Source organism: Bombina bombina, chromosome 4 (assembly GCF_027579735.1).
Source record: "Bombina bombina isolate aBomBom1 chromosome 4, aBomBom1.pri, whole genome shotgun sequence".
Classification (NCBI taxonomy): Eukaryota; Metazoa; Chordata; class Amphibia; order Anura; family Bombinatoridae; genus Bombina; species Bombina bombina.
Window position 1 is genome coordinate 251587752 of NC_069502.1, and position 23703 is coordinate 251611454.

General features: G+C 37.8%; 1 protein-coding gene across 2 annotated transcripts in view; it reads right to left on the reverse strand.

Moving 5' to 3' along the window:
- The window catches only part of D2HGDH (D-2-hydroxyglutarate dehydrogenase), a 136417-nt gene that overhangs the window by 35109 nt on the left and 77605 nt on the right, over positions 1–23703 (reverse strand). For both annotated transcript variants that reach the window (XM_053709883.1, XM_053709882.1), the window contains 2 exons: positions 11109–11252; positions 10628–10770 (listed from right to left, as the gene is read on the reverse strand). In XM_053709883.1, coding sequence (XP_053565858.1) covers positions 10628–10770; positions 11109–11252 — 287 coding nt within the window. The remainder of the gene's footprint in view (positions 1–10627; positions 10771–11108; positions 11253–23703) is intronic.

Below are 23703 nucleotides of genomic sequence, written 5' to 3' on the forward strand. Positions count from 1 at the left end.
ACAGGGGCTGACAGGAGTGCAGTGCCCTGCGGGGCAGCAAATGCCTTGCACAAAATGCCTTATGTACTGCCCGGCTGTTGGTGCGTTTGATTATGGTAAAAGCAGATCAGATATTTAGAGCAAAGAGCAACTGACTGGCACATAGAATCATGGAGAGTCTGGTAAATATGACAGAAGATGATAGCTCCTCTGTCCGCTGTAGTTCCTGGGCACTTATATTGCCAAGGGTGAAGCGGATGGCAAAATATTCTGCAGCAAACAAACGTTTCTGAATGTATCAAAATAATGGAAAACAGGAGGGGAGGTGATAGGGAACATCTTATAAAATTAAGGGAAATGTTCTGGATACAAAAATTAGAAACATTGATTCGCAAAGGTTTGAATATAGATTTTGATTGGACACTGTTTCTATAGCTATATATACCATATTGTGCAGTGTGCTCATCTTTTTAATTGTATATACAGGTTTTTATATTCATAATGTTATTATTATCTGTACCTATGAACAATCTATATCAATAAGTGAATGGAAAAGATTAATAAGGTGTTGTACTGAATTTGGCCACAAGATGTCATTATGAAATAGCTTGTGATTTTTGCACAACAGATGAGGGTATAAAAGGTAATAATAACCTGTATGTAATTAAAGGGACGGTATACACCAATTTTCATATAACTGCATGTAATAGACACTACTATAAAGAATAATATGCACAGACACTGATCTAAAAATCCAGTATAAAACAGTTTAAAAACTTACTTAGAAGCTCGCAGTTTAGCTCTGTTAAAAGGTAGCTTGAACACCCACTGCAAGTGGGAAATAGCACACACTTCCCCCCCCCCCCCCGCTTCTTTTGCATATGAAAAGACCCTTTAAACAAACAGAAGCAAGCTGGAGTAGGTATACGTCGGTATTCTAAAACTTTGGGCTTGGTTAGGAGTCTTAAAAAATCAGAGCAATGTTATTTAAAAATAAGCAAAACTATATAAAAAAAAAAAACTAAAAAAAAAAACCTGTATAGGCTATATAAATGGATCATCTACAAAACATTTATGCAAAGGAAAAGCTAGTGTACAATGTCCCTTTAAGGATACATAACAATTGCAGGCTTGAAACGCTGTATTTGCTGTTTGGACCCAACAAATGAAAGAATAAAGGTCTTTTGGAGGCTGGAGGCTGCATGATTGAATAACATAAACAAACGTTTCCACAGATTTCAAGTCTGGAAATCAGTTAAACATATAATTATGTCAGGAGGATAGAAAAACAAGGGGCGCCAACATAGTGTGAATCAGTTTGGAAAACTGGAAAACAGTAGTTATAATAAAATCTACTCACACTGTGGAAGTCCAAAGGGCTGTGTTGTTTATCCCAAAAGGGTAGCTGCTCACACGATCAGCCTTGTTTCCAAACGAGTTTCCAATGTCAGTGTATGGAACAAAGGGATAAAAACCAAACTGGGTATAACCACTGCAAACAGTGGTAATATTAAAAAGGCACAGAAAACCGGGTATGTCTAGAAACAAGTATTTAATTGCTACGCGTTTCTCAGTCCGTAAAGGACCGTTTTCTCAGGCATATACAAAGGTGTTCAACAGGCTACCATTTATACCTGACAGTGACCCGGAATCAAAATGTGGAGGTCATCTCCAAAGAATTGACAATAAAATGTTAAAAAACAAAAATACAATAAAAAATGGAACATGTATCAAAATTGTGTTTGAGCAGCAATCAGATAATATATTCATATCATGAAAAAACAAAAAACAAAAAGAACAAACATAAAAACAGCATGTATTTGCATTGATGAGTAACACCTGTGATAGTGTTTCTGAAAAAAAAAAAAAAAAAAAAAAGGCTAAACCTGTGTATGTATCCCATCCTATAGATAAACATGTTGTCACCTCAAAAGACTATTGGGTTATATGAAAATAAGATCCCAATGGTGACTATTGTTTAGTGTGCAAAACAAATCTGTATATAATCAATAAAGAATATATATAAACTAGAAAAAATATATATATGTTTTCCTCTGGGTTGGGCTCGAACCCTTGACCTTGTGTATGCTAGGCTTTTACTGATCTAAAAGAGCTATTCAGATATGACAACAAATGAGATTGATATCACTCGTAATATACCAAACAATAGTAGATACTATGGATGTATTAGAAATATGAGTTTGCAGAAAACATTGTTCTTGTAAAGAGCCCTCATATCTTATATTCTAGAAACAAAAATAAGATGGTTATGGTCGATAGATTCTAGATAGAACAAGAAAAATGGTCTTTTATGTATCTAGATAATGATTTGAGGAACGCTATCTCAAACTAGCGGTCCCAAATATAAATTAAATGTCTATGTAAATGTTGAAGGTGTTGGATGAAGATTAAATGAAAGAATATAGCAATCCTTGTTTGGAGAGATATAAATACGCTATATGCTAGCTGTTGTAATACTGGTAAAAAAGTGATGTAAAAATGGTAAAAAATGGTTCATGGAAAAAACCTATTGAGAAATATTAGAAAATTGTATATATTAAAAAATCTAATGATGTACTGCTAAAAAGTGTATATATATATAAAAAGAACCTTCGTTTAAAGCATATATTTTTACTAAATGCTAGCTGTGAAGGTTCTAGTGATACTGCTCATGATATTCTTTTTCTAAACTCAGATTGATAATAAATTGTTTCATATATTTTGGGTGGGATACGAACCCGTGTCTATATATGTAAGGACCCTATGTTTAGTCCGATGAGCTATCTGGAAATAGCAAAGTATATAGGAATCTTAGTGTGGTTGACTCTAAACTAATCGATATAACATTAAAAATGCTGTACACTAATAGGAGTGATTCAACTCATTGATTCTTAGTGTTTGTGTGTATCTCTGATGGTGATGTCTTGATTAATAAATGTATTAGAAAATGTTGTAGAGAATCTATTGATGTAAACTGGATATGTATATGAGATCTAAATATGATGTATGTATCTGAGAAAATGTCGTAATAATGAATGTATGAAAAATATCGTTGGAAATCTGTTGTTGTAAACTGAATGTAGTATGTAATGTAATCTCTGCAAAGGACCGACTTATATGAAAGCAGCCAAATCAACATTGGCATTCAAACCCAGTGGATACAAAGTTTTGAGTTTATGTATCCAATAAGTTTCTAATTGTCTAAGTTTAATTAGACGATCATAATCAGTGGATGGAGGTACATGGTCTATCGGAATTATTTTAAAAATATCTGCTCTACCATCATGTATTGTTTCACAGTGATTTGGAACACTGTGATTAATCTTACTTTTTTTTACAATTTTTACAGTTTTTACAATTCCGATAGTGTTCACCCCAACGGGTGCGTACGTTCCTAATGGTACGCCCAATGTATTGGACCCCACGAACACAATTTAAAAGATATATAATATACTTAGATTCGCAATTGAGGCGATGTGATATCTGATAAGACAAACCAGTAGTGTTAGATTTAAATGTTTTTTGAGAACATATAAATTTACACATATTACATCCTCTTTTGCCACATTTATATGAACCATATAATCTCAAAAAACTCTGTGTTTTTTTCAAATTACTTATAGATGATTGGCTGTGTTTTACCCTTTTGCTAGGTGCTAGTTTGTTCCTAAGGGTTGGTGCCCGTCTGTAAACAATTTTAGGTCTCTCCTTAACTATATTTTTTAAAAAAGGATCCTTTTGAATAATGTTCCAATGTTTGTTGAGTATATTGCAAATTTTTTTATGATTGCTGTTGTATTGTGTTATAAAGAGAGGTTCACTATTGGCATCCCTATTAATTGTTTTGTTTGGATTGGTTGTGTTATTTTCAAACTTTTCAAAAAAGAGATCTCTATCCAAGTCTCGTGCTTTTTTTAAACATCGATCAAGTAAATCAGCTGGGTAACCTTTGTCCAAAAAACGTTGATACAAAATCATGCTTTGTGAGTCAAAGGTATCTAACTCTGAACAATTCCGACGAATTCTTTGGAATTGACTAAAAGGGATATTTCTTTTCCACCCAATGTGGTGGTTACTGGAATAATCAAGGTAACTGTTGCTATCCACCTTTTTGAAAAAGGTTTTGGAGACAACATTCCCTGTACTACCCCAGCTCAACAATAAATCCAAGTATTCTATTGAGGAATTTTGGATATTAGCTGTGAAAGTAAGACCCATATGGTTGTTATTTAAATGTTCTACTATTGAATTGGCTAGAGCAATATCCCCTTTTAAAATAAAAATGAGATTGTCAATGTAACGGCCATAGAATACCAGGTTCGCCCAAAAGTTTGCAGAGTAAATGTATTGATCTTCAAAAATTCCCATAAAGAGATTGGCAAAACTTGGGGCGAACCTGGTACCCATGGCCGTACCCTTGACTTGCAGAAAAAATTTGTCCTGAAAGATAAAATAATTATGTTTGAGTATAGACTCTATCCCTTCCAAAATGAATTCCTTTTGAAGATCTGGCATGTATAGATCTTTCTCTAGGAAAACTGAAATCGCATTGATTCCCATGTTGTGACAAATATTGGAATAGAGGGAACCAACATCACAAGTGATCCATATTAGGTTATTGTTATTGCAAACATTTCTGAGTTGGTATAAAATGTGAGTACTGTCTTTGATATAAGAGGGTAAATTGACCACGTATTTTTGTAGAAATTGGTCTATATAAAAAGATAGGTTATAGGTGAGATTGCCTATACCTGCTATAATAGGGCGCCCAGGTGGATTAGCTTGGTTTTTATGTATTTTGGGCAGGTGATAATAGTGTGCTACACTAGGATTGGTTACTTTTAGAAATTCTTTTTCTTCTTTGTTCAAAATGCCTGTTGCAATTCCTTTCTGTATCAGATCATTATATCCCTTTATAAAGGTATTAGTGGGATTGAACATGATTTCTCTGTAATAGTTTGTATCTGTTAAAATTTTATTTGCCTCTTTTAAATAGTCACCAATGTCTTGTAAGACAATACCACCGCCCTTGTCGGCATCCCTGATTATCAAATTTCTGTTATTGGCCAAAGTATGTAAAGCTATTTGTTCACTTTTATGAAAATAATATTGTTTCTTTTGATTTTTGGATAATTTCTCTAGATCTTCAATGACTTTTAATAGGGATGCCAATAGTGAACCTCTCTTTATAACACAATACAACAGCAATCATAAAAAAATTTGCAATATACTCAACAAACATTGGAACATTATTCAAAAGGATCCTTTTTAAAAAAATATAGTTAAGGAGAGGCCTAAAATTGTTTACAGACGGGCACCAACCCTTAGGAACAAACTAGCACCTAGCAAAAGGGTAAAACACAGCCAATCATCTATAAGTAATTTGAAAAAAACACAGAGTTTTTTGAGATTATATGGTTCATATAAATGTGGCAAAAGAGGATGTAATATGTGTAAATTTATATGTTCTCAAAAAACATTTAAATCTAACACTACTGGTTTGTCTTATCAGATATTACATCGCCTCAATTGCGAATCTAAGTATATTATATATCTTTTAAATACATTGGGCGTACCATTAGGAACGTACGCACCCGTTGGGGTGAACACTATCGGAATTGTAAAAACTGTAAAAATTGTAAAAAAAAGTAAGATTAATCACAGTGTTCCAAATCACTGTGAAACAATACATGATGGTAGAGCAGATATTTTTAAAATAATTCCGATAGACCATGTACCTCCATCCACTGATTATGATCGTCTAATTAAACTTAGACAATTAGAAACTTATTGGATACATAAACTCAAAACTTTGTATCCACTGGGTTTGAATGCCAATGTTGATTTGGCTGCTTTCATATAAGTCCGTCCTTTGCAGAGATCACATTACATACTACATTCAGTTTACAACAACAGATTTCCAACGATATTTTTCATACATTCATTATTACAACATTTTCTCAGATACATACATCATATTTAGATCTCATATACATATCCAGTTTACATCAATAGATTCTCTACAACATTTTCTAATACATTTATTAATCAAGACATCACCATCAGAGATACACACAAACACTAAGAATCAATGAGTTGAATCACTCCTATTAGTGTACAGCATTTTTAATGTTATATCGATTAGTTTAGAGTCAACCACACTAAGATTCCTATATACTTTGCTATTTCCAGATAGCTCATCGGACTAAACATAGGGTCCTTACATATATAGACACGGGTTCGTATCCCACCCAAAATATATGAAACAATTTATTATCAATATGAGTTTAGAAAAAGAATATCATGAGCAGTATCACTAGAACCTTCACAGCTAGCATTTAGTAAAAATATATGCTTTAAACGAAGGTTCTTTTTATATATATATACACTTTTTAGCAGTACATCATTAGATTTTTTAATATATACAATTTTCTAATATTTCTCAATAGGTTTTTTCCATGAACCATTTTTTACCATTTTTACATCACTTTTTTACCAGTATTACAACAGCTAGCATATAGCGTATTTATATCTCTCCAAACAAGGATTGCTATATTCTTTCATTTAATCTTCATCCAACACCTTCAACATTTACATAGACATTTAATTTATATTTGGGACCGCTAGTTTGAGATAGCGTTCCTCAAATCATTATCTAGATACATAAAAGACCATTTTTCTTGTTCTATCTAGAATCTATCGACCATAACCATCTTATTTCTGTTTCTAGAATATAAGATATGAGGGCTCTTTACAAGAACAATGTTTTCTGCAAACTCATATTTCTAATACATCCATATTATCTACTATTGTTTGGTATATTACGAGTGATATCAATTTCATTTGTTATCATATCTGAATAGCTCTTTTAGATCAGTAAAAGCCTAGCATACACAAGGTCAAGGGTTCGAGCCCAACCCATATATATATTTTTTCTAGTTTATATATATTCTTTATTGATTATATACAGATTTGTTTTGCACACTAAACAATAGTCACCATTGGGATCTTATTTTCATATAACCCAATAGTCTTTTGAGGTGACAACATGTTTATCTATAGGATGGGATACATACACAGGTTTAGCCTTTTTTTTTTTCAGAAACACTATCACAGGTGTTACTCATCAATGCAAATACATGCTGTTTTTATGTTTGTTCTTTTTGTTTTTTGTTTTTTCATGATATGAATATATTATCTGATTGCTGCTCAAACACAATTTTGATACATGTTCCATTTTTTATTGTATTTTTGTTTTTTAACATTTTATTGTCAATTCTTTGGAGATGACCTCCACATTTTGATTCCGGGTCACTGTCAGGTATAAATGGTAGCCTGTTGAACACCTTTGTATATGCCTGAGGAAACGGTCCTTTACGGACTGAGAAACGCGTAGCAATTAAATACTTGTTTCTAGACAGACCCGGTTTTCTGTGCCTTTTTAACCCCTTAACGACCAACGACGTATGGGGTACGTCCTGCAAAAAAATGCAGTTAATGACCAAGGACGTACCCCGTACGTCGTTGGTCTTTGAAAGCAGTGGAAGCGATCCTGATCACTTCCAACTGCTTTCATGTTATAGCAGTGATGCCTCGATATTGAGGCATCCTGCTATAACATTTTTTAGCCGTCCGATGCAGAGAGAGCCACCCTGTGGCCCTCTCTGCATCGGCCATTAATGGCTATGTTCGTTGGTGGGTGGGAGCTGATCCAGGGAGGCGGGTGGGTGGCCATCGGTGGGAAGGGGGGCGGGATCGAGTGCGCGCGCGTGCACGTGAGCGCGTGCGCGCGCGGGAGTGGGAACCCTACACTATGGAACAACAAGTAAGGTGGTACTTGGTGGGAGAGAGGGTGGGAACATTATACATTTTAAGGATCTGGGAGGGTGGGAGGTTGGGGGTTGAGGGGGGCAGCTACACTACAGAAAATAGTAGTTTTAAAATAATAAAATAAAACATTTGATAAAAAACATTTGATTTCAAACTGGGTACTAGCAGACAGCTGCCAGTACCCAATATGGCGCATAATAAGGCAGAGAGGGGGGTTAGAGAGCTGTTTGGGGGGGATCAGGGAGGTTGGGGGCTAAGGGGGGATCCTACAGAGCAGAATTATTATTATTATTTTTTTTAAATCCCCAAAAAACTCTTATTTTAGTACTGGCAGACTTACTGCCAGTACTTAAGATGGCGGGGACAATTGTGGGGTGGGGGAGGGAAGAGAGCTGTTTGGGAGGGATCAGGGGGTGTGATGTGTCATGTGGGAGGTTGATACCTACACTAAAGCTAAAATTAACCCTACAAGCTCCCTAATTAACCCCTTCAATGCTGGGCATTATACACGTGTGGTGCGCAGTGGCATTTAGCGGCCTTCTAATTACCAAAAAGCAAAGCCAAAGCCATATATGTCTGCTATTTCTGAACAAAGGGGATCCCAGAGAAGCTTTTACAACAATTTATGCCATAATTGCACAAGCTGTTTGTAAATAATTTCAGTGAGAAACCTAAAATTGTGAAAAATGTAACGCTTTTTTTTATTTGTTCGCATTTGGCGGTGAAATGGTGGCATGAAATATACCAAAATGGACCTAGATCAATACTTTGGGTTGTCTACTACATTATACTAAAGCTAAAATTAACCCTACAAGCTCCCTACAAGCTCCCTAATTAACCCCTTCAATGCTGGGCATAATACACGTGTGGTGCACAGTGGCATTTAGCGGCCTTCTAAATACCAAAAAGCAATGTCAAAGCCATATATGTCTGCTATTTCTGACAAAGGGGATCCCAGAGAAGCATTTACAACCATTTATGCCATAATTGCACAAGTTGTTTGTAAATAATTTCAGTGAGAAACCTAAAGTTTGTGAAACAATTTGTGAAAAAGTGAACAATTTTTTTTATTTGATCGCATTTGGTAGTGAGATGGTTGCATGAAATATACTAAAATGGGTCTAGATCAATACTTTGGGATGTCTTCTAAAAAAAAATATACACATGTCAAGGGATATTCAGGTATTCCTGAAAGATATCAGTGTCCCAATGTAACTAGCGCTAATTTTGAAAAAAAGTGGTTTGGAAATAGCAAAGTGCTACTTGTATTTATTTCCCTATAACTTGCAAATAAAAACAAAGAACATGTAAACATTGGGTATTTCTAAACTCAGGACAAAATTTAGAAACTATTTAGCATGGGTGTTTTTTGGTGGTTGTAGATGTGTAACAGATTTTGGGGGTCAAAGTTAGAAAAAGTGTGTTTTTTCCATTTTTTCCTAATATTTTATAATTTTTTTATAGTAAAATTATAAGATATGATGAAAATAATGGTATCTTTAGAAAGTCCATTTAATGGCGAGAAAAACGGTATATAATATGTGTGGGTACAGTAAATGAGTAAGAGGAAAATTACAGCTAAACACAAACACTGCAGAAATGTAAAAATAGCCTTGGTCCCAAACGGACAGAAAATGGAAAAGTGCTGTGGTCCTTAAGGGGTTAATATTACCACTGTTTGCAGTGGTTATAACCAGTTTGGTTTTTATCCCTTTGTTCCATACACTGACATTGGAAACTCGTTTGGAAACAAGGCTGATCGTGTGAGCAGCCACCTTTTGGGATAAACAACACAGCCCTTTGGACTTCCACAGTGGCGATCCGGCTCACCAGACGACACACAGCCGACTCCATCTTACTCATCTGACCCACCCACAGGTCTCCCGGGTGAGACCCCCAGCGTACTGACTGATGGTCCTGAATGTCAGCCTGCCAACCCAGTTGGTTCTAGGTGCCACTCCACTTGTGAGTAGATTTTATTATAACTACTGTTTTCCAGTTTTCCAAACTGATTCACACTATGTTGGCGCCCCTTGTTTTTCTATCCTCCTAGATTTCCTGATTCATCACACCTTGGATTCAAGCGGAGCAAGCCATTTTTTTTGATCCTTTGAACTTTTGTTCTTTATATATCTTTTACATTGAATTTGGACTTTTTATTATTATTTCAGTTTTTTGAGTTTAATAAAATTCAACTGTTCACATATTTTGTTGCAAGTCTTTAGGTTTTTGCAATATTCCAACTGATTTTTTGTTTAGGTATCACAATTGTTTCATGATTTTTTGCTTATGTATCACAATTGTTTCAAGTCTTACGGTTTGTAACAAGTCACACATTCTCCTTTGATTAACAAGATTTCACTCAATCATATACACATATACACCTCTACTCTCACATACTTATCTGTCACGGTTCAACTCACACGATACCAGAGGAATTTCATTCACATCAACACAATTTCTATCAACACTACAGCGCGTCCCCTTAGTTTTTTCTTATAGAAAATACTTCGATATAATTATGTCAGCAGTTCTGGGTCCTAGTTAAACACATTTGGTGAGCCAATGACAAGAGTCAAATGTGCGTAGCCACCAATAACCGGCTAGCTCCCAGTAGTGCAGTGCTGCTTCTGAGCCTAGCTTTTTAACAAAGGATACCAAGAAAATAAAGTAAAATTGATAATAGAAGTTGAGACATCTCTAAAATTGCATGCTCTATCTGAATCCAGAAAATTTCATCTTGAGTTTCACGTCCCTTTAACAAATTCTCACAATTTCTGCATATGCACAAAGCGAGGAATATGAACAAAGTGCATACCTTTATTTTGCTCTGGTCTGTGGCTACTGTTCCTTCTGTCACAAGACCAGAGTCCAGGGCATTACTCAAAAATGCAGTCAGTTTGTCTTCATCATGGGATGCATTGGAGCCAGACGTTTCTATTAGAACATAGAAGGCGTTGTCTGCAATTTAAATAAAATAACCATAAAATTATATATAAAAATCTGTAATACACACAGGCAGCATTAGTTGTGGTCTGCGACAACCACTGTGAGTAACCCATGGAATAGCCTGTGAAATGCCCGTTTCTGAGAGTTTTTCATATGTTTAACTAGATTTTCTATTGTCTTCAGAATTCAGAAATCTTTAGTTATAAAAACAGCTACACGTCTAATGGTTTTGCATAGAGAAAAAAAAAAAAACACCTGTGCTAAATGTGAAGTTTCTGCAATGCCAAACTCCAGCAGACTGGAATGTGTCCATGATTTGGCACCAGAGCGCCAGTGATTATGCATATTACCTTGCAATGGGTTGTTCAGCTTCAAGTGTGTCTGGACCACCCTCATAGACTCAGAGTCCATGAATTCATAAGCAGACAGAATTTCACCAAGATGATCTCTGCACAAAGTGAACACCTGCAACACTCTTGTGAAGTCCTCACATCCTGCAAAACAGGTCAAGTATAGGCAAAGTTATGATCATATATGGTGGAACTTGTTTTAGCCATGCAGATTAAAAGGAACAATAAAGGGGTCAGTCTACTTGAAAATTGTTATTGTTTAAACAGATAGATAATACATTTATTACACATTGCCATTTTTGCATAACCAACACTGTTATATTAAAGGGACAGTCTACACCAGAATTGTTATTGTTTTAAAATATAGATAATCCCTTTATAACCCATTCCCTAGTTTTGCATAACCAACACAATTATATAAATACACTTTTTACCTCTGTGATTATCTTGTATCTAAGCTTCTGCAAACTGCCCCCTTATTTCAGTTCTTTTCACAGACTTGCATTTTAGCCAGTCAGTACTGGCTCATAGGAACTCCACGTGCGTGAGCACAGTGTTATCTATATGACACACATGAACTAACACCCTACAGTGATGAAAAACTGTCAACATGCCCTGAGAGAAGAGGTGGCCTTCAAGGGCTTTGAAATTAGCATATGAACCTCCTAGGTTTAGCTTTCAACTAAGAATACCTAGAGAACAAAGCAAAATTTGTGATAAAAGTAAATTGGAAAATTGTTTAAAATTACATTCTCTGAATCATGAAAGTTTATTTTGGACTAGACTGTCCCTTTAATACACTTTTTACCTCTGACATTAACCTGTATCTAAGCCTCTGCAGACTGTCCCCTTATTTCAGTGCCGGCTCATAAATAACTCCACGGGAGTGAGCATAACCTATCTATACATATGTACTAGCAGTGTCTAACTGTGAAAAACTGTCAAAATGCACCGAGATAAGAGGCAGCCTTCAATGGCTTAGAAATCAGTTTGAGTCTACCTAGGTTTAGCTTTCAACAAAGAATACCAATAGAACAAAGCAAATTTGATGATAAAGGTAAATTGAAAAGTTGTTTAAAACTACATGCTCTAGCTGAGAGTACCGGTTCCGGTGGAGGAGGAGCAAGCACGTCTAGCTGAGCTCTGCTCTCCAGTCCAACAGCTCCTGGCGGTGGAAACTCGCGCCCTACCTCAAATCTGAGGGTGCCTCCTGGACAGTAAGAAATATCTTCTCTGGAACCTGTATCGGTGGAACACCATCCCACCGTGACTGCAATAAAAATACTTAAAACTGGAATTGTATCTTGGTGTAGTTGTTAACCCAAGTGGAACATATGACTTATCCCCTCTCCCCCCCTACGGAAGCTAACTCTCCCTCTACACGGAGGCTTTAGGAAAGGGAGACAACGAAATAAAAAAAAAAAAAGAAGGGACTGGTAATCTGCCTTATAACTCTGAACCTATACCCGCTACTATTAAACTGTACTAAGAAACCACTTATTCTATCTATTGGCTTCTTACCCCCCTCTGCCGTTGTCGCGCCTGTGGACTGACTGCGGACATAGCATCATACAGGAGGACTTGCTGGCTTCCGCTGACTTGTCTGGAGCCTCAGCTGAGAACACGGCGGCGGTCTCCTCCTCCCCCACCGATGCTGCGTGGGAGGTAGTGAGCCCGCGCTGTGTCCAATAGGAATCTGGAGGCCCGACCCTAACTTCGTATTGTGGCTTCTCTCAGGGCACCATCTGATTCACAGCGGCTGTCTCCCCCTCCCCCACTGGTGCTGCGCGGGAGGTGGTGAGCTCGAGCCGCATTTTCCAAAATATTGGAGGATTGACCGCGGAGGTGATTGTCGGAGCTCCCATCCCTCCCCCCAACTGGGGATCTGTGTAGGGAAGTGAAGACGACCCGTCGGAGCTCAGAAACAAAATTACGTCCAAACAGGCAGCAGGAGGCCTGACCCACGGCATCACAAGCAAGATTTTCAAGTAACAGCGGCACAGGCGAGCGACATCAGAGGGGGTAAATTATAACTTATAAGTGACAAAAACAATACCTTACTTACTGAGGTCTAAAGGAAGGATTTATACACTATATACACTCTGAGTATATATGCTGAGAAGAGTTCCTAGGCCCTACAGGAATTGACATTAAAATACACCCCTTATAAACTCGCTCAGTTTAACAGAGAAAGAAGAGAGAAAACTGTTAATAACAGAGCAAGAACTAACTCCCCACTTTTTTCAATTGAAGGGGAAGGGGAGAGAGGGAAGGAGAAGGGTGTAGCAGAAACAGAAGGGACACTTTTCTTTTTTCAAGTGTTTCAACATAGCAGCTTAATATTTAACTCCCTAAATAAAATGCACCTAGTGAGCTGTGAGAACACAGGCTCACATCAATCCTAAAAACACACAGTCAGGACTCCTGTACTGTGCGAAGGTGGAAGGAGGAAGAAGGGGGAAAGAGAGAGAGAAATATCTCTGAAGGGACTATCAAAGCATATATTGGCACACTACACACAGGCAAAGGAAAATTTGTTGCTGAACTATCTAAAAATCTCACAGCAGGATAAAGAACAATAGCTGCTAATTCTCTGTTTTTTTTTTGTTTTTGTTTTTTGTTTGTTTGTTTTCTACCTAAATTTTTTTTTTTTTTTTTTTTTTTCGGTATAGGACCCTGGGTCTGTGCGTTTGCTAGTGTGGAAAGTGTTCACTAAACTGCAATATAACCTAACTCCCTCCTTTTTTTTTTTTTTTTTTTGTTCTTCTTTCCTTTTCCTTCTCTCTCTTTCTTTTTTTTTTAGAGATGATGTCTATTGTATGACTAAATTAACTTGTTTAAAGTTTGTAGCTGGCTAAGGCCACTAAGGTATTCCAACACCCTAATGTTATGTTTTCTATGATTCCTGTTGGTATAGGGTTAATTAATAGAAGCTACTTCCCTCATCTTTGTTCTTTCATTGTTCTCTCAGTTAAACAAGGTGTTTAGCTTTAAAGAGGAAAAAGCATTGTCCCTACTGTTATTTTTTACAAAGAGACCCTATCATGAGACCTTTATATATTAAGATAACTCTGTACAAGATTTAGTATATGTACTAAGATAACTGGAAGTAGAGTTAACCTGTGACTGTATAGAGTAATTATTTATTTGAAAATTTGAACGGATCCAGTATCCTCTAAAAGTTCCTTGTTAGAATAAAAATTAAAATCATTTATGGGATATTAAAGTAGCAGCAAAATAATATTTGCCTCACTCGTCTGATAAAGTAAGACTCAACCGGAGACAGGCAGCTGCTGGGGTAATAGCTCATATATGTAACTGGCTGAAGTGTAATATAGCTAAATACACCTAGGGTGTATTAAGGCTATATATTCCCTTACCTGTAATTTTGTCTCTCTTCTCTACACTAAGGCCTAGATTTGGAGTTCGGCGGTAAAAGGGCTGTTAACGCTCCGCGGGTTTTTTTCTGGCCGCACCATAAATTTAACTCTGGTATCGAGAGTTCAAACAAATGCTGCGTTAGGCTCCAAAAAAGGAGCGTAGAGCATATTTACCGCAAATGCAACTCTCGATACCAGAGTTGCTTACGGACGCGGCCGGCATCAAAAACGTGCTCGTGCACGATTCTCCCATAGGAAACAATGGGGCAGTTTGAGCTGAAAAAAAACCTAACACCTGCAAAAAAGCAGCGTTCAGCTCTTAACGCAGCCCCATTGTTTCCTATGGGGAAACACTTCCTGCGTCTGCACCTAACACTCTAACATGTACCCCGAGTCTAAACACCCCTAAACTTACACTTATCAACCCCTAATCTGCTGCCCCCGCTATCGCTGACCCCTGCATTACACTTTTAACCCCTAATCTGCCGCTCCGTAAACCGCCGCCACCTACGTTATCCCTATGTACCCCTAATCTGCTGCCCTAACATCGCCGACCCCTATGTTATATTTATTAACCCCTAATCTGCCCCCCACAACGTCGCCGACACCTACCTACACTTATTAACCCCTAATCTGCCGAGCGGACCTGAGCGCTACTATAATAAAGTTATTAACCCCTAATCCGCCTCACTAACCCTATCATAAATAGTATTAACCCCTAATCTGCCCTCCCTAACATCGCCGACACCTACCTTCAATTATTAACCCCTAATCTGCCGACCGGAGCTCACCGCTATTCTAATAAATGTATTAACCCCTAAAGCTAAGTCTAACCCTAACACTAACACCCCCCTAAGTTAAATATAATTTTTATCTAACGAAATTAATTAACTCTTATTAAATAAATGATTCCTATTTAAAGCTAAATACTTACCTGTAAAATAAATCCTAATATAGCTACAATATAAATTATAATTATATTGTAGCTATTTTAGGATTAATATTTATTTTACAGGCAACTTTGTAATTATTTTAACCAGGTACAATAGCTATTAAATAGTTAAGAACTATTTAATAGTTACCTAGTTAAAATAATAACAAATTTACCTGTAAAATAAATCCTAACCTAAGATATAATTAAACCTAACACTACCCTATCAATAAAATAATTAAATAAACTACCTACAATTACCTACAATTAACCTAACACTACACTATCAATAAATTAATTAAACACAATTGCTACAAATAAATAAAATTACATAAACTATCTAAAGTACAAAAAATAAAAAAGAACTAAGTTACAGAAAATAATAAAATATTTACAAACATAAGAAAAATATTACAACAATTTTAAACTAATTACACCTACTCTAAGCCCCCTAATAAAATAACAAAGCCCCCCAAAATAAAAAATTCCCTACCCTATTCTAAAATACAAATATTACAAGCTCTTTTACCTTACCAGCCCTGAACAGGGCCCTTTGCGGGGCATGCCCCAAGAATTTCAGCTCTTTTGCATGTAAAAAAAAACATACAATACCCCCCCCCCAACATTACAACCCACCACCCACATACCCCTAATCTAACCCAAACCCCCCTTAAATAAACCTAACACTACCCCCCTGATGATCTTCCTACCTTGTCTTCACCATCCAGGTTCACCGATCCGTCCTGGCTCCAAGATCTTCATCCAACCCAAGCGGGGGCTAGACATCCACTGAAGAAGTCCAGAAGAGGGTCCAAAGTCTTCCTCCTATCCGGCAAGAAGAGGACATCCGGACCGGCAAACATCTTCTCCAAGCGGCATCTTCTATCTTCTTCCATCCGATGACGACCGGCTCCATCTTGAAGACCTCCAGCGCGGATCCATCCTCTTCTTCCGACGACTAGACGACGAATGACGGTTCCTTTAAGGGACGTCATCCAAGATGGCGTCCCTCGAATTCCGATTGGCTGATAGGATTCTATCAGCCAATCGGAATTAAGGTAGGAATTTTCTGATTGGCTGATGGAATCAGCCAATCAGAATATAGTTCAATCCGATTGGCTGATCCAATCAGCCAATCAGATTGAGCTCGCATTCTATTGGCTGTTCCGATCAGCCAATAGAATGCGAGCTCAATCTGATTGGCTGATTGGATCAGCCAATCGGATTGAACTATATTCTGATTGGCTGATTCCATCAGCCAATCAGAAAATTCCTACCTTAATTCCGATTGGCTGATAGAATCCTATCAGCCAATCGGAATTCGAGGGACGCCATCTTGGATGACGTCCCTTAAAGGAACCGTCATTCGTCGTCTAGTCGTCGGAAGAAGAGGATGGATCCGCGCTGGAGGTCTTCAAGATGGAGCCGGTCGTCATCGGATGGAAGAAGATAGAAGATGCCGCTTGGAGAAGATGTTTGCCGGTCCGGATGTCCTCTTCTTGCCGGATAGGAGGAAGACTTTGGACCCTCTTCTGGACTTCTTCAGTGGATGTCTAGCCCCCGCTTGGGTTGGATGAAGATCTTGGAGCCAGGACAGATCGGTGAACCTGGCATGGTGAAGACAAGGTAGGAAGATCATCAGGGGGGTAGTGTTAGGTTTATTTAAGGGGGGTTTGGGTTAGATTAGGGGTATGTGGGTGGTGGGTTGTAATGTTGGGGGGGGGGTATTGTATGTTTTTTTTACAGGCAAAAGAGCTGAAATTCTTGGGGCATGCCCCGCAAAGGGCCCTGTTCAGGGCTGGTAAGGTAAAAGAGCTTGTAATATTTGTATTTTAGAATAGGGTAGGGAATTTTTTATTTTGGGGGGCTTTGTTATTTTATTAGGGGGCTTAGAGTAGGTGTAATTAGTTTAAAATTGTTGTAATATTTTTCTTATGTTTGTAAATATTTTATTATTTTCTGTAACTTAGTTCTTTTTTATTTTTTGTACTTTAGATAGTTTATTTAATTTTATTTATTTGTAGCAATTGTGTTTAATTAATTTATTGATAGTGTAGTGTTAGGTTAATTGTAGGTAATTGTAGGTAGTTTATTTAATTATTTTATTGATAGGGTAGTGTTAGGTTTAATTATATCTTAGGTTAGGATTTATTTTACAGGTAAATTTGTTATTATTTTAACTAGGTAACTATTAAATAGTTCTTAACTATTTAATAGCTATTGTACCTGGTTAAAATAATTACAAAGTTGCCTGTAAAATAAATATTAATCCTAAAATAGCTATAATATAATTATAATTTATATTGTAGCTATATTAGGATGTATTTTACAGGTAAGTATTTAGCTTTAAATAGGAATTATTTATTTAATAAGAGTTAATTTATTTCGTTAGATAAAAATTATATTTAACTTAGGGGGGTGTTAGTGTTAGGGTTAGACTTAGCTTTAGGGGTTAATACATTTATTAGAATAGCGGTGAGCTCCGGTCGGCAGATTAGGGGTTAATAATTGAAGGTAGGTGTCGGCGATGTTAGGGAGGGCAGATTAGGGGTTAATACTATTTATGATAGGGTTAGTGAGGCGGGTTAGGGGTTAATAACTTTATTATAGTAGCGCTCAGGTCCGCTCGGCAGATTAGGGGTTAATAAGTGTAGGTAGGTGTCGGCGACATTGAGGGGGGCAGGTTAGGGGTTAATAAATATAATACAGGGGTCGGCGGTGTTAGGGGTAGCAGATTAGGGGTACATAGGGATAACGTAGGTGGCGGCGATTTGCGGTCGGAAGATTAGGGGTTAATTATTTTAAGTAGCTTGCGGCGACGTTGTGGGGGGCAAGTTAGGGGTTAATAGATATAATACAGGGGTCGGCGGTGTTAGGGGCAGCAGATTAGGGGTACATAAGTATAACGTAGGTGGCGGTCGGCAGATTAGGGGTTAAAAATTTTAATCGAGTGGCGGCGATGTGGGGGGACCTCGGTTTAGGGGTACATAGGTAGTTTATGGGTGTTAGTGTACTTTAGGGTACAGTAGTTAAGAGCTTTATAAACCGGCGTTAGCCAGAAAGCTCTTAACTCCTGCTATTTTCAGGCGGCTGGAATCTTGTCGTTAGAGCTCTAACGCTCACTGCAGAAACGACTCTAAATACCGGCGTTAGAAAGATCCCATTGAAAAGATAGGCTACGCAAATGGCGTAGGGGGATCTGCGGTATGGAAAAGTCGCGGCTGTAAAGTGAGCGTTAGACCCTTTAATCACTGACTCCAAATACCAGCGGGCGGCCAAAACCAGCGTTAGGAGCCTCTAACGCTGGTTTTGACGGCTACCGCCGAACTCTAAATCTAGGCCTAACTAAATAATGATTTAAAGCCATATCTTTATTCAGGATAATTAGAGAATTATATTAGGAATAGAAAGGATATCTTACAATATCAGAGCTTAATAAGATCTGAAGGGCGCATACATACTGGTTAATATAGAATTTTTTTTTTTTTTCCTTCTTTTGAATTAAAAGAAGCAATACATCCTAGTATTCTCTGAAATATAGGCTTTTTTCTATCCTACTGGGTGACGCTGTAGCTCATATAGCTTGAATTAAATATATATATTCCACCCAGTGGATCTAAATACCTACTGTTTTAAAAATTAGGTCCAATCTCTCGGGACAAAGTCTATTTCATCTCACTAAATAATCCCTCTTCCCCACTCCCACGGCTGGACCTTCTACACAATTAATCTATTCACCCCTATACAGACATTTCACCCCCTCCCCCTTTCCTTTTTTTTTTTCTTCTCCCCTTCACCTGTCCCACACTGTTCACTTGGTCCCCACTTTTCTCGTTTTGAGGTTTAATTACCTCCCTAACCCTGCACTTCTTGGTTTTTCTGCGTCTATAGAACACTTTAATCACCTTTTTTTCTTCTACGTCACGATATAAATTTCCACCTTTTCAAGTTTTCCGGCACATGGATAAATTCCTACACACCCCATACAAGACCCCCTCTCCAGCCATGGCAGCCAGACAGAGGGATAGGAAAATAAAGAATACACAGGAAAATGTCACCGACATACAACCAATACTGGCTAATGCACCAGTGATACAAGAAGTAACCAATATTCAGAATTTGGTTACTAGCATCTCGGATGCCCTTACCCCCAAATTCGACGCCCTTAAAACTGAATTAAAACAAGATATCCACCTGTTAACACAGGAAGTTCGGCAGTTTTCTGCCAGGCTGCAAGAAGCGGAACAAAGGGTATCTGATTTAGAAGACCTAACAAACCTACATAGCTCTAAACTTGAATCAGCAGAAACCAATATACAAAAAATCCAAAATAAATTAGAAGACTTAGAAAACCGTTCCAGAAGGAACAATATAAGAATTATTGGTCTGCCAGAGGAACAACAAAATGAGAACCTTCTATCTTTTATTTCAGAGTCACTACCTAAAATCCTTAAAATGCCAACTACACATCAACCCATAATGGTTGAGAGAGCGCATAGGCTAGGCTCCCTACACACAGACAACAAAGGCAGAAGTAGACCTAGGCCAATTTTAGCAAAGTTATTAAATTACCAGGACAAAATTACTTTATTTCAGCACTATCGCAGGCAGCAGCCGATTACTTTTAAAGGAGCCACAATCTTAATGTTTCAAGATTTCTCCGCTGATACAGCAGTAAAAAGACGGGAGCTAGCTCCCATCTGCTCCAAATTTATCCAAAAAGGTTACCGAGCAATGATAATATATCCACATAAACTTAAGGTTATAGTACAGGAAGAAACACATTGGTTCGAAGAAACTACTTCAGCTGAAATTTTTTATAAAACACTTGACTCCTTAAACTAACAATTGAACGTAGGAGTGTAGTAAATTCTAAAAGTTAACAAAAGAATGATTAGAAATGCAGGCTTTCAATAGGAATTTTTTTTTTTTTTTTCCTTTTTTTTTTTTCCTCCTCCCTTCCTTCTCTCTTTCTTCTTCCCCTCATTCCCTTTCCTCCCCCCCCTCTCCCCCCTCCCACACGGATCCTACTCGGAAACTCAGTTAGTGACAAATGGCAAATTTTAAAATAATCTCCTGGAATGTGGGCGGGATCTCCACCCCTATCAAAAGGAAAGCTATTCTTACACACCTTAGGAAACTTGGGACAGAGATAGCTTTCCTACAAGAAACACATTTGTCACCGGAAGAGTCCTTGAAACTTAAATCCTCCTGGGTGAAAGAAATTTTTTTCTCCCCGGGAGATCGAAGGAGAAGGGGGGTGGCCATTCTGATCGGGAAAAAAATCAAATTGGAGGTTATTTATAACGAAACAGATCCCGATGGAAGATTTGTGATAGTTAAAGCAAAAGTAAACAATATAACCTACACTATGTGTAATGTATACGCTCCTAATAAACTGGACCCAGCTTTCTGGTCCAGACTTCAGGCTAAAATTCTCGCGGTTCAGGAGGGGCACCTAATTCTTGGTGGCGACTTTAATATGTCCCCATACTCTCCACTTGACAGACTTAGAACCACCAACAAGCTGGTCAAACAAAAACGGGACAACTTAGAAACTAAATTAATAAAATCAATTATGCATGATCTTGCAGTTAGAGATGCCTGGAGGCTCCAAAACCCTGATGTTAGGGATTTTACTTGTCTATCAAGAGCGCATAAAACGCTGTCCAGAATTGATCTCTTTCTCATCAATGACAGAATAACCCTTTCAGAAGTGAAAACAGGCATATTACCGATTTTTCTCTCTGATCATGGCCCTATTTCACTCGAGATCCAGTCTAATTTTCACAAAGCTAGTTCACCTCGTTTTATTTTCCCCTCCTTTCTCGCAACTGATCTGAAATTTAAAAATTGGCTCAAACTTAAATTTTCTGATTATCTTTATCATAATCAGACCTATATTGATTCCCCCCTGGTCTTCTGGGAAGCCGCTAAGGCAGTCCTTAGAGGTGAAATCATAGCCTATAGTGCTGAAAGATCCAGGAAAATAAGATTAAGAGAGAAAGAAATCACCAACTCACTAATCAATTCGTATAACTCCTATCTACTTGAAAAAACACCTATAAACTGGGCAAAATATATTCGGGCCAAAAATACTAGAGACACATTTGCTGTCTTCCAGGAGACGCAGAGGGACCTGAAACTTCAAGCCAGAATGTACAGATTTGGAAACAAGTCTGGCAAACTACTGGCAAACCTGGTCAAAAGAGAGAAAAAGGTATCCCTCATCGAGAGCATTCAACAGGAGGATATCCTCCTTGAGAAGCCGGATGAGATAGCAAAGGCATTTACCAGTTATTATCAGGATTTATATACATGCAGGACTTCAGATCTCACGCAAGCGTCTCACTTTTGGAGTAATATCACATGTCCTAAAATTTCAACTGACGCGGTTGATATTCTTAATGCCCCAATTACTGAAATAGAGATCACAAGAACTATCACGGATCTCACCACCAATAAGACTCCTGGACCAGATGGCCTCCCAAACGAGTTCTATAAAATCATGAACACTGAGATTACTCCTTATCTTAAAAATTTATTTAATAAAATGTATGTCAGTGGTGACCCTGTAGCTACCTCTTTTTCTGCCTCTAACACCATTTTAATCCTGAAGGGCGGGAAAGATCCCTCCCTAAAGGAATCATACAGGCCTATAGCTCTCCTAAATGGAGACTAAGATCATGTGTTCTATTATTGCAGGGCGCCTTCAGGCACCATTGGACAATATCATACATCCAGACCAGGCTGGATTTCTTCAAGGTCGTAACTCTTCAGCAAAAATCAGGGAGGCTCTGACTATTGCAGAGTATTTCAGGAATTTGGAGGCGCCGGAGAGCGGGGGGGGACGGGGCAGCACCCGACTTGGCTATTGTTTCGATTGATGCAGAGAAAGCATTTGACTCAATACATTTTGACCATCTCTTTACCTCCTTGGCCAAGTTCGGCTTTAGAGGTAAGTTTCTCAATTTTATTATGAATTTGTATAAGGAACCTTATACAACTCTGGTTGTTAATTATGTATCATCTCCACGGATAATCCTTGGAAGGGGTACACGCCAGGGGTGTCCCCTGTCCCCCCTGCTCTTCGACGTCTCAATCGAACCGTTGGCAATCATGGTCAGGCAGCAACTATCAGGAATCAAACTGGGCAAAAAGGTCACAAAAATCGCCCTATATGCTGACGATTTACTGTTATATCTTTCAGACACTAAAACCAGTATACCCAAATTACTAGACATTACTACTAGATTTGGCGCCTTCTCGGGCTACAAGATAAACAAAGCAAAATCAGAGCTGTTATGGCTCAGACAAAATCACAACTCTCCTTCTGATATTCCCTTCACTGTATCGAGAAATTTTCTTAAATATCTAGGAATCCTAATCCCCTCCTCGCCGGGGGAATTGTATGATCTTAATATCCCCCCAGTATTAACAAACATCAGAGAGAAACTTAAAATCTGGCAATCATTGCCACTTTCCATCTCTGGACGGGTTGCTTTATTCAAAATGACCTTGCTCCCCAAGCTTCTCTATGTATTACAGAATATTCCATTAATTCTCTCAGAGAGAGATGTGCGCTGTATTAACAGTGCACTTAGTAAATACCTCTGGCAGGAAAAGAGACCGAGAATATCTTTAAACAAACTCTCTCTTTCAAAAGAGAACGGTGGCCTTGCACTCCCAGATATTCGATCATACAATTATGCCTTTTTGACCCGAGTGGTGGTCGACTGGATTTCTCAAAGTAATTATGTTACGAATAACACTCTAGAAGAAAATATCTGCTATCCCTATCTACCATTAGCCTTAATTCACTGCCCACCTAAAGAATTACCAGGTAAAATTAAAATGCTTAAATCTTTTTCCAACCCTTTGAAGGCCTGGTGGAAGGTGGGTAAAACACTGTCTTTAAACTGCAAAGTCTCTCAATATCTCCCATTACAGGGAAACCCGAAATTTCCGGCAGGAGTAAACTCTGTAATATTCAAGAAGTGGCACAATCTAGGTCTAAATAGGTTAATACAACTATGGGATATAGAGAGGAACTGTGTGAAATCTTTTGACAATCTGAAAACAGAGTTTCAAAACAACAATAAAGAATTTTTTGCTTTTTTGCAAAGTAGACATTTACTACTTGAGTTAATGAAAGAGACTGGCTGGAAGTGGACTTTGGGTAAACTGGGAAGCTGGGTTACCTTGTTTAAAAATGGAATTAGTTCTATTTCCTTTTGCTATCAGCTAATCAAATCAGGTAGGGATGAAACAGAGCTTGAGAAAA